At 37.8% G+C, this 12,600-nt stretch overlaps 1 protein-coding gene across 2 annotated transcripts in view; it reads left to right on the forward strand.

Annotated features, from left to right (window-relative positions):
• Positions 1–12,600, forward strand: part of RPS6KA2 (ribosomal protein S6 kinase A2) — a 219,511-nt gene that overhangs the window by 161,763 nt on the left and 45,148 nt on the right. For both annotated transcript variants that reach the window (XM_082755701.1, XM_082755700.1), the window contains exons 9-10: positions 6,430–6,500; positions 7,377–7,465. In XM_082755701.1, the coding sequence (XP_082611827.1) occupies positions 6,430–6,500; positions 7,377–7,465 (160 nt within the window). The remainder of the gene's footprint in view (positions 1–6,429; positions 6,501–7,376; positions 7,466–12,600) is intronic.

Genomic DNA, 12,600 nt, shown 5'->3' on the forward strand with positions numbered 1-12,600 from the left:
AATACCACAGTGAGAAAGGAGCTATCTGTGCTAAAAAATTATGTTGCCCCAAGAGCCTTTAGGAATAAACCTGTCACAAAATACAGTTAGCCTGAAAAGTAGAAGGAAGCTCCTGCATAAGAGATGAGTCCCTAGAAAACACTTTCCAAAAAGATCTCTATGATCTCTTCACTAACTACAGTGAAGCTGCTTGGCTGATGACAAGGGGTTGATAACACGCTTGTGAGAGCTGCAGTGTTTGATGCTGGGATGCAATGCCAGAAAAGGCTCTCAGAGAAACATTAAATCCCCTCATGCCTGCCTTTCCAAAATTAGGTCTTTGAGCTCTAACCTGCTTCCTCCTGTACCCATCCCGCCTCTTCAGTCTATGGTGTCATTACTGCTGAGCAGGATGAAGGGAAGGTCGGGGGAAGTAGTTTTGTGACATTGCTATACGTTTAAAACCTGTAGGTTAAAGCACTGTACATGTAGGTTTTTTGATGTGGTTACTCCCAGTGTTATTTCATCAAGCATAGCACTGTACCTTGAGCCTCATTTACTATTCCCGCAGTGATATGTTCAGGTAACAAAGATGAGGTTGCCATCCTGAAGCATGCAGGCTGCAGGCCTGTCCCCTCACTCAGGGCACAGCCACTAACAGGCAGCCACAATGCAGCTAAATTTCCTGTGGCACAGGAATTACTTCTGGTAGCTGTATATTATGTTACCCACCACAATGCAAAGAGTTTGTTTCAGTTCTGTTTGCCCTAAGTAAATAAATAGCATCACCAAAGGAAGCAAGAATAGGAAGCAATTTGCAAACCAGGAACATGTTTGAGGGGGTCTACATCACTGATCTAGCTGGTCGACAGCAGCTAATCTAGATAAACACTGCAATTTATTACCTGAATTTAAAAGAACATCCTTATCTCCTACAGACATAAATCCATTTGTGGGTGCTGAGCACTTATGAATCATGTATGTTTGTTCAGGAAAATCAATAAGTTATGTCTCATAAAATAAATACACACCAACCCTTTAAATTTTTTATTATATGTTTATTTTTGGAGGATAGCTGTGCCTTCTCACTGTCTGTTTCCAGTTAAAAAGAAACATTGATGTATTTGGTGCATAGATTGTTTTTCTTTCACCTGTTAATGGTTCCTTCCCACATTGTTTTTTTGTTTTTGTTTTTGTTTTGTTTTGTTTTGTTTCGTTTTTTGGCTAGGCTTTTTTTCTTTTTTCTTTTTTTTTTTTTTCCCCTCCATCTCTCTCTTCTCCATACCCTCTGCCAGGTATTCAGTATGTTAGAATTAGGAAAGATAAGAATCCATGTAAAAGGAGATGTTTTACAGACAGTAAAAATCATTTTAACTGTAAGCTGATGCTTTAAGCTTTTGAGTGCTACCAGACATCTTAAAGAAAAAAAAAAAAAAAAAACAGTTTTAATCAGTTCAAGCTTTTTTCCTTTTTAACAATTAACTGATTAGGGCAGGAAAAAAGGGGATTTCCAAACACTAAACGTGCATGAAGATTTCTGATACTGTCTTGTGCTCTTGTTTTCCTCAGTCTGTCGCCTGAATCTTCTTTTAGGGAAGCTGTTTTTATGCCAGTCTGAAAAAGAGCAGAGAGTTAAATGGAATCCAAATGATTTATTAGCATTTCTTGAAGTTATTTGCAGTATAGAATGAAATATACTTAGAAAATATACCAGTTGGCATATGTGTAGATTGCAAGGAAAGAAATTAGACAGTGTAATTTTTGTGTTTAAATTTTGGTCAGTAGAAGGAACACAGTAAGGAAATAGTGATAAAATAGCTTGTAAGCTAGCCATCAGAAGAGCCACCAAACATTGGTTCTCTCATCTGTTCTTTTCTGTGAACCAAGATTTAATACTACATGAAGAGGAGTCAGGGGTATGCATTGACCAGGCTCAGTCTACAGTCAAACAGTGATCCTTGAAGGCAACATCAAATGTGAGATGTGATTATTAATATCAGGACAAATTTATCTGACAAAGATTAGGTTCTAGTCTTATTAAAGACAGTGAAAGTGAAACTTCATTTACCACCAGCTATGTCTTTGACAGTCACCACAAACCCAAAAATATTACTTGCTGTTTGCTTGCTGCTCAGACTGTTTGAGTTATCTTATGGTAGCATAGTAGGTCTCAATGCATATAGTTACATGAATCTTGAAATTCACCTTTCTCAAGCATTCTCTCCCCCATCGCATGGGGCAGGGTGAGCAAACAGCTGTTGATGCTTAGCTGCCAGCCACATTAAACTACAACATACCTGCCTCTCATTTAGTAAATGACAGAGAAGTTCTGGTTTATCATATTCAGACATTTATTTATTTTTTTTACTTTTTTTTTTTTTGCCTTCCTGCATCTTACTTATTGTATTGAAGGTTTTAGATAGAGCGTTGCTCTGTTTTAACACTATTTTACAAAAGAATATTCTTCTCATCAATAGATCTGCATGGACAAAGCAATTGATTTAACTTGTTTGTGTATATGACTGATATATTTTAAGCAGCTCCACAAGAGCCTTGATGCCCACTATGTCATTTCTGAAGTCCATATAAACTTGTCTGCAACATAACATGGTGGCTCATAGCAGCGGGTTTATAATTCATCGTACTGATTTACGAAGCCACAGCCATTGTGGAAGTTGTACCTCTTTTCACTTCAGGAAAAAGTACTGCCCACTACCGAGAGTCATGTCAGCAGAGAGGAGACTATAATTAGAGAAAGAAAGGGTGTGATGACTCCATAGACCATCCCAAATAAAAATAAATATATTTATATTTTTCAGCAATGAAGTGAAATCTGCATAAGAAAAGAAAAGATTCCCTTGCTAGCCCAAGTATTCTGCTCTGTAGTAATTTTCACTTTAACCTAACCATGCAGTGACATTGGAAAAATACAAGATAAAAAAAGCAACACTATCTTCTTGTACAAAATCCTATCATAACATTCTTGTTTTGTTTTCATTGCAAAGGATGGTCTTAATGAATAGTATTTTGAATGTCTATGCTAGCTGCTATGTGAAGGTATACAAACCCTTTGGAAACACAAATTCATTATGCTTCACAGGTGGCTAATAATGGTAAATAACACATTTTACAAATGGTAAAACTGAGTGGCTGACCTGCTCCCAGCTTCCTGGAAAATGACTGGAAGTGCTGAGAGGGTAATCCAGCTTTTCTGACAAGAGTGTCTCTCTACTCTCCAGAACAGAGTATTGACAAGTTTTTTTCTGTAACTTTTACATTTTATCTTTTATTGCCCACAATATTTGGGCAGACTCAGGCTGAAATGGTTTGTGCTGTCTGCTGTCCTTTCATCTGCTATGATTATTCATCTGGCAATCACCCCAGGCTGTGGATTTTTTCTTGTTCATTCTCTTCCTAAATGACCTAACAGCATCACTTCTCATATCCTTTCCCATGAAGCTCATTTTGTGGTTGTATTAGTAGGCAACTGATTTGTAGCAGGGAATAATTGCCTTTCTCTCTGATTGGTACAGAAAGGAAGCCAAGGTTGGAGGGAGGCAAAGTCTTCTGAGGTGTTGGCTAAGAGAAGGTGGCGCCCCAGAATACTCAAGAAGTGAGCTGTTCTCAAGGAAGGCAAGGAACAAACCAATTAGGTTTATACAGATGAGGAAACAGGGAGAGTGAAAACTGCATTTCCCAGGAAAAAAAAAAAAAAAAAAAAAAAAGAAAAGAAAAAAAAAAAAAGAAAAATTTGCATTAATAGCCAAGAACACTGCAAAGTTTCTTCACACCTAGGCTCAGCTCCTAGTCAGCCTTCTGTGACCCATACTGTAGTTATGTGAAAGGCTGTTTGCAGCAAATGCTCACTTCTGCTTGCATGTTTAGGTTTAGCAAGCTCTGGATTTTTTTTTTTTTTTTTAATGAACAGGAAATTAGGCTGCTGTGCAGCAACCTTAACTGATAAGACTAACTATCTCAAATTGGTTTTTTTTTTTTTTTTTTTTTTTTTTTCAGTTTTGTTATTTCATTTTTAATCTTCTTCAACAAATTTTAGAATCAGGACAGCGTTTAGAGGAACCAGTGCTTTCTTCCAGCTGCTGCTCATTTGAGTTCACTGAAGTCAAAAGCTCAAGTAAATTTAACTCACAGTAGCTGCATTTTACTTTAAATGTTGATGTTAAGTGCATTTCTTCTGAGTCTGAATTAATCTCAGTGTTAGACCTGTGTAACTGGAGACATGTTGTAACAAAGTGCTAGCCATTAAAGCAGTGCAGTAAATATTCCCTGCAGCCTCCAGGACAGTCACTTCCCCCACTCCCTCCTGCAACTTCAATTTCTTTTTCCTTTTCCTTTTCTTCTTCCTTGGACATTGTATCCAAGTTTCTTGCCCTCAGGTTGCTTTGCCCTGCACATACACTGCATTTGTAGATCTTCCTGTGATATCCTAGTGGGTGGGAGCTGCAGTTGTCTTCCTGCATAGTCACCGACCAAGCAGTGGTTTAGATCTGTTATCATTTTGCATCGGCAGCGTCAAGCCCATTTCTGCCAAAATAAATGAGCTGTAGCAGGCATTGTTAGTGCTGTTAAATTAAATTTATTACAACAAAGTAACATGAGCAAGTGTAAGTGAGCATTTGGTACTTATCCAGAATGCAAAGGAAACTCGAGAATTTGTGATGAGGGTTTCATACAATATGTGCCACTTTTGTTACTGCCCTGGGAAGCAACATTCTCTGCCCATCATCCCTAGGATATATGACCATTTTGGTCAGGAATAAATCTCCTATAGGTCAGAATTATTTTGAAAATGGGGCTTGAGCTCCTATGTCATTTAGGCAGTTTTACTAATTCTAACCCATCACGTTTCTTTCTAGCAGACAAGCTGCTTTCCACCAGTCCTGCAAGACAGCTGCTGTATTGACTTTCCTAGACCAAGCAGGAGCTAACAGCTTCATGTTTCCAAATCTTGTCTATATTTGTCAGTCATATGCATATTTTTAAAGTATTTTTCCTTACTTCTGCCTTGTGTTTTATCCCTTTGAGGTACTTTGTTCATAATGCAGATAAATCCTTTGATTAATTATAGTCAGTTAATTACTAGGCTTCTAAGCCTCTCATTTGCCCTCTTCACAAGTCTAGCCTAGCAGTTTCATGGTTATAATTTTCTTATGTTTTCACATAGTTTTCTTATGACATGACCCTATCTAATCTACAAAAAGGGAGTAGTCAGGCGATGAAGCAGTTTGACAGTTTTTACTAATAAAAAGGTTCCTTTTGCAACAAATTGGCTTCCTGAGAGGAGTGAAATTACTTGTGTGGTAAGGTACAAAAAACACATAATGGTTGCAATCTGTCCTACTTTAATTGATATTTAATTTATAGCAATTAATAGTAATCAGTAGGTATTATTGCAGTAGAAGATATCCAAAGCCTGAATCAGAGACGTAAGCAAATAATTGTCCTCCTTACCTTCAGTGGACATTGTCCTCCTTTATACCCGGGCTAAATTACGTTCTTGTTTTTTTTTTTTTATTTGCTGATGCATAACCTTCATCATCCTTTAGTCAGAGGAATCAGCTACCACTGATACCCCTATGAAACCCTGAGTCTAGAGCTGCATGAAAGACCTGGTGTTGAATCCATGCTAGACTTATTTGGCTGCTTTTATTACAAATGTGAAATTCCTGTCAAATTTGCTGAAAGCATTGCTCTGTTTCAAAGGAGCTATAACTGATTGATGTTTTCACAAGTGAGTTAGGCAAATAATTGATGATGATTGCTGAGTTTTGCTTTGAGACTTGGGTTCACTTAAATGTGACACTTGCAAAATTCATCATTGAGTACAGCCAGGGAAACCAAAATGGAAGAGAAAAAAGCACGTAATAATGCCTTGAGGATGTCGGGTTTGAACATGCAAAGTATAGCAATGACATTTCTAAGTAGTGCAAATGTAGTTGGACTCAAGTAAAGAGAAGCATAGAATCGTAGAATATCCCAAATTGGAAGGGACGTGATGGATGAAGAAAAGATGTGGAATGGTGTGGTAGACCCATTTTCCTTGCACCACAATCTATGCCAGACACCTAAGAACAACCATACCTGTTCAGACTAAAGGTCCATCCAGCCAAATATCTCATCTCCAATATTGGCCATAGGACAGGTGCTGGAAGAAGAAGCAAGTATGATACTTGTCCCTAAACATACCAAAACTTGACCCAGAGTATCAGTTTGTAACAAGGCTCTTCAGCTAAACGGTCATATTAGTCCCTGATGTTCTGCAAAATCCACATTTGCTGCATCATTTTTTTCCAAACTACAGCTTGTTGAGCCATTTCTTTTCCTCAAGTTTTCGGTTATGTTTGAAATGAATAGAAGATGGTCATGGTGTAGATAAACTATGCAGACTGTCTCAACACTTAATTGATTTGACATTTTATTGTTATTCCACAGTTTGAGATGCTGACAGGATCGTTACCATTCCAGGGAAAAGACAGAAAAGAGACAATGGCTCTTATTCTCAAGTGAGTACTGAAACCTATTTCGTTTCGTTAACTATGAGTTAGCTGTGCCCTTGGGGCAGCCTATAGGTCCTATGTATATGAAGGATGGCAAATAATAATGTGCATATTGAGTTTTTCAAAGCTTTGTAAGTCATAGATTTGGTAAGGTGCGCGCAGCTAATGCCTGCATGTGGCTCTGAAATTGCCTTCAGAATATATAGAATGAAGTGAATTACTGAGCAGGCTTTACAAAAGAAACATATTTTACTTTCCATAATACAGAATGTCTTTATACATACAGATGTGGAAATAGATTTCTGCAGGATAGCTTATGTTTTGTTGTTTCAAGGTTTCACATATTTTCCTTTGAAATTTTCCCACTCACTTAATGTTAAGCACAGACCTAATTATTTCGGAGTTTGAAGCTTACCTTTCTTATTGTTACATTTTTTCATTTACACCTTACATTTATGTTTCTTCTCTGCAGCATTGAAACACCAAGGGAAAAGTTTTATCCATTCTAGTCAATGTAATTTATTATCATTATTTACACAATAGTTTCTTTGCATCTTTAAATTTCTCTTGATTCCCAAATCTATTCCTAAAAAAAAAAAAAAAAAAAAAAAGTAGGAAAATGATCTATTTAGGCTGCAAATGATATTATGAGATTCATTAGATTTACTTAGATTTACTTCAGTGATGCCAGTGATAAATCATTCAGCAGAAAGGATCAAGCCCTCAGTTTTCATTTGAATGTGTTTAGGTAATCATGCCTTTGGTCAGCAAATTCATGTGCCTGCCCCCTCCTGACTACTGCAATTCCACTCTGTAAACCACAATATGATGGAGAAAATTTTTGAAAAATCTATTTTCTTTTCAAGTGTCGTGTTCTTTCAGAGCCAAGCTGGGAATGCCACAGTTCTTGAGCATAGAAGCCCAGAGCCTGCTGCGAGCCCTCTTCAAAAGGAACCCATCCAACAGATTAGGTATGGGTGTGCATTTGATCAGTGCATTCGTTATGTGTGCTTCGTCTTGTCAAGTAGTGATCATTTCCTTCAGAGATCATTTCCCTGAGAGTTATCCTCTTCATTTAGAGTGCATTTTGCATATTTTCCCCAAGTGCAGGGAACGTTCAGCATTACTAGAGAAATTTGCAAAGAGTGCAGGCAAAACACTGGAATCCCAAGCATGTTATTAGCTTGGATTTTATTTTTTCAGTGTTGAGGGAGAGTGAACCACCATCATTTATGAACTGTGTAAGGCAACTCCAGCATATGATAATATAGGGAACTGGGATGACAGGGATCTTTTTTATTCTGTGTAGGTTAGCTGCAGATCTGAGGTAGGGAGAAAAAGAGAGTAAAATTTTTCATGAGCTCTCCCATTCTAAAATGCATTTCAATGCTGTTTCATTCTGGTTGCTGGGAACATTTTAACAGTAGGCTTTCTTTGTTACCCTGGACATATTATCTCCTTTCTTACTGATGTATTTTCACCCTTGGTTACTACTAATTCCATTTAAGTAGTGATAAACTAGAGGAATTTATTGAATCATGTATCTTATGCTGTCTCTACCTTTGGGAGTTTAATTAAGAAATTCATCACATTTGTTCAGGTCATGGACCATGCCTGGCACATAATTTTCATTGGAAATTTAGTCTTCATTTATTACATGGAAAAATAAGAATGGTCATATCAAGTGAATGATACCATGATAATAGCTCTGTATTCTTTTTCATTTAGAAGTTATATCCCGTTCTGTGAAAATACATATATGTATTTATGCATATATATATATATATATATTATTTTTTTTCACCATAATAGTCTCAGATTCTGCTGTGTTTTGAATGAGCAAGGGAAAATCTTGTTTCTAAAGGAAGAGGGCAAACCAGAGGGCAGTGGGGAATAACTCCAAAGTACACATTTTATATTTCTCCTGGTTCTTTGTACCTCTCTTGTAGGTTTTGTGTTTGTTTGTTTTTACACTCTAATATACCACTTACCAATATCTTTTGATTACTGGTATCCTCCACTCATTCAAGTCTTTCTATTTTTAAATTTCCCTAATAATTTTAAATGCTCCGTTCATCTCTTGCCACATCCAAAGCGTGCTATCCCTGAGCCTGTGCCACAAAGTGGGTTCCCTTCCTCCCTTCATGTCTGCCAGCTCTGACAGAAGAAGCCCTTGACTGAGGTGACACAACAGTTGTGATCCAGGCCCAGCATGAGATTTTACAAAGCTAGCAGTAGGATACCTGAAAAAATGGAAATATGAAGGACCTCTGAAGAGTCAGAGTTATATTTGTCACAGGAGTAGAGGCATCTTTGCCTGATAGTGTTGGAATGAATTGATTTCCTTGTGTGAACTTCTTAGTGCAGAATAAGAATTATTTTTCATTGGAATAATGAATTATTTTTGAAGGGACAAGAGTTTCTTTATGCATCTGCCACACAGCCAACCTGTGTAGCTATCAATGAAAATAGATTTCTGCTATCAATGTCTTAAGAAATTTCTAGACATGTTTTTCTGTGTCAGTACTTTTAGATGGAAATGCTTTGCTCTGGAAACTCAAAAGCTCTGTAAAAGACCGACCGACCTTGTGACCAGAAACTGAATCCTTCAATTCTCTAAACTGTATCACAAGAAGGGAGCTGGCTGGTCCTATTTAAATGTGTAGTTGGCTCTCATTGTCATCCATGGGAGTTTTGGCAGCTAATAAATTACTTGTCTTTTAAGGAATGGCATAGACCGGTTAAATATTGAGACTTGTGAAAAGCAATTTGCTGGTATTGCTTGCAACTGTTTACACTTGCAAGATTATTTCAGATTGGAGACATAAGGTTAGAAGCGAAAAGCTGAATTAGGAAATCACTTGTTCTGAGGTGTGGAAAGAGCAAGAGGTTCAAGAGAGGTTTCTCCTTTTCCTTGTGGTACCCACACTCACTTCTCAGATGCTGGAGGTGGTGCTGCTGAAGCTCTGCCATGTAGTACCTTTAATCCTCTGTGCTACTGTCACAGCATTAGTGGTCTGACAGACGGCAGAGAGCAAACTGCCTGACAGCCCACTTCTACCGCCATCTGCCTGAGCAATGGATCTTGCGTTTCCTAATAGGTACACGTGGGTGTGCATGAGTACGTGGGGAAGATGAATGCTGTGCTCTGTGCCCTTGAGCTCTTGCTTGACATTCTTACTCCAGTATCTCTTTCCCTTGCTTCAGGTGAGGCAGCGTGTGGGCTGTTCCAGCCCTCTGCTTTACAATGAGCCATCTTGGACTGTCACATTTTAGGTGAATGGATGTTTTCTGCATGAATCCAGCAACTCAGCTGAAGCCCCTGCCTCATGCAGTGACCTGACATGGGGGCTCAGCTGTTTTCTGAGGGAGCCCGACTCCCATGGAAGAGGATGGTATGGCATAGGCTGCCCCCAGGAGAGAGCAGGAGACAGGAGCCCTTGCTCCACACAGGGAACAGAGACCACCCAGCCTCCTGCAAAGCCATCTTCTGAAGATGGCAGGAATAGGGAACCAGGCACTTGGCACACTGCTGTGATCCCTCTCCTCCCTGCGGGCGGACACCTGCATAGCCTGTGGAGGCACTGTGCTCCCATGGGTTTTAATTCCTAACCTGATGGCACCTCTTGTAGTCTGATATGTCATAGAGGTGACAGTGCAAAAACACATTTCTCAGCAGGTTTCAGTTGCCATCAAGCAGTTGGGTTGATGTTAAAGAAAAATAGAGTCAAGGCATTTCTAGGTTTAATCCACGTTCAGGAAAGTAAGACACTGCAGCAAATATAAACTTTTCCTCACTCACCTCTTCTGTTTCTTTCTGCTATATTCTCTTTCTCTCTCTTGTTTTGTTCTGCACTGCTCATTTTGTGGCTTCCTGCAGTTTGCTGTGTATCCAAAATGTGCTCCAGTGAAATCACTGGGAATTTCTGTATACTGGTCCTTTAAAAAATGAGCTGCTCACTTAAATCAATGAAGTTGCTTAGCTTTAGAAATGAGCCATGACAATTCTAGCCCCAGTATTTTCTCAGTTTTAACATGGGGAATTACTAAGGGGCAAGGTTTTAAACCTGACATTTGTTGAAATAGTATGAAGGCTGGGAGAATGGAAGAGATTATTTATAACAAAAGCACTCAAGGAAATAAAATATAAAGACTAACACAAAAATAGACCTTAACTTTTTGGGGGATACCAGTGGAAAGCTTCTGAAGGCATTCTATTTATCAACTGATTGAGAATCAGCATGAAAGATGTTGAAAACAAGCTTGTTGGTAATGAAAGAATAAATACTTAAATGGTTGGCCTAAATGCTGAACAGAAGTCAGTAGATAAAAGGACTACTTCAGCTTTGTAGATTCTAGCTTTTTTCTGGGAAAGGAATCAGTCTGAAGATAAAAGAAAAGTAGCCTTAGACATCCTGTTTTGAAAAATCTTTGGAAAATTAATGAAGCATGCTAAAATAAAGTGTGAACCATATTATGGATCAAACACTTGCTTTCAGTCATTGTTTCAGAAGTTTGCAAATCTGGAGAGTGTTTGTATTTAGTCCTAAAATATTTCTAACTTTGGCAAACCAAAAGATGCTGGGCTTAAAAAATCATTTTATTCTGACTACCATTTCACTTTTTGCTGTTCGGTTTTGATATTTTAAGAAATAGAAGTAAAGATTGACTAGGAATTATAAAATTTTGTTTGAAACTTTGTTTTGAAGCTTTAGGTACAAACGAAAATATACTAGGATTGGAGGGAGATAAATGAGGCAGAGAAGGAACTTAGTGATACTGTTTAACTGATTCTATTTTTAAGTCTGGTGCCCATGATAATTCTTTAACAATTTTAACAAATTTTAAAGGAAATGAAAGTCTTTCTTTGGCATCTTTTGTTATGGGCATTGTCTGCCCTTTTCTGAACAGTAAAGGTTTAAGTTCATTGCATTTCTAGTAACTTAAAGAAAGGACTAATTCTCACATACCCAAAGTCCTCAATCTGTTCAGGCAGGTAAACAAATCTAAACAGCATTTCAGGAACTCCTTACACTGCTAAGCACCATAAAGTTCTAGAGTCCTCATAATTGAGATTTTTGGCCGAGAAAGTATACAATAAAAGCATGTGCTGATAGGGTCATCATAGAAGCTGAAGAAATGATTATTCTTTCCTTAGTCCTATGTTACTGGGGAAGAAACATTCTTCTTTGATGCATAGAAAGCTTTATTTTTCAGTTTTATGAGACAACAAACTCAAAAACAAATTTCTCCTTCATCATAGTGATTGTGTGTCATTTTTGTAAATCTTAGAATGAATTTTAAAATGTGTGGCCCAGATCATGAAAATGTAGAGTCACTAAAATTTTATTCCCTGAAATTAAAATTCTTTAAAACCCTTCTACTCATTTTGCATATTCAAATAATAAATTTTCATAGGTCTCTTTTCCCCTTAGTGTATTTCAGGGCTCATGTTGTCCATAATGATTCAACAATCAAAAACAATTATAAATAAAACATTCTTTCATTACTGCATGCAGACACTTTTATTACAGTCATAAAACAATCTTAGATAATGAAGTTTTCGCTTATTAACATGAGGCTACTTTTATATAAATCTATATGCATTCCATAATGTGTTTAAGCTGGCAATTAGATCCAAAAGCACTATTTATCATCTTGGACCCTTGTGGGACCGCATGGCATGTAGGAACACTTGCTGGCAGTAGGCTTGATTGTGCAGATTATTCTTCACAGAGAGGTCTGGTTACAAAATTGTAGTTAAAGTGAAGTTAAAAAAAAAAAAAAAAAAAAAAAAAAAAAAAGGCAAGTAGAAAACTAGAGGAGGGCAGCAGGTGTACAGTCATGGAGCCATGAGCTGCACTTCAATGCTCAGTCCTCAACTACAGATTATGGATGGTTCTCTATTTTGAGAACTGTCCACCCCCATGAAGTAGGACAGTCCAGATGGGACCTCTTCTGGGCTTCTTTTCTCTGTGAGAGCACATCTCTTTTTCAATACCACTCTAGATTTGTAGAGGGTAGATGAATGGCCCAAACACAAAGAACAAATCTAGAGAGGCTGCCCCATAAGTACCTAATGCTGTAACTTCTCCCTTTGATTTCT

Source organism: Aythya marila (assembly GCF_965140915.1).
Source record: "Aythya marila genome assembly, chromosome: 3".
Classification (NCBI taxonomy): domain Eukaryota; kingdom Metazoa; phylum Chordata; class Aves; order Anseriformes; family Anatidae; genus Aythya; species Aythya marila.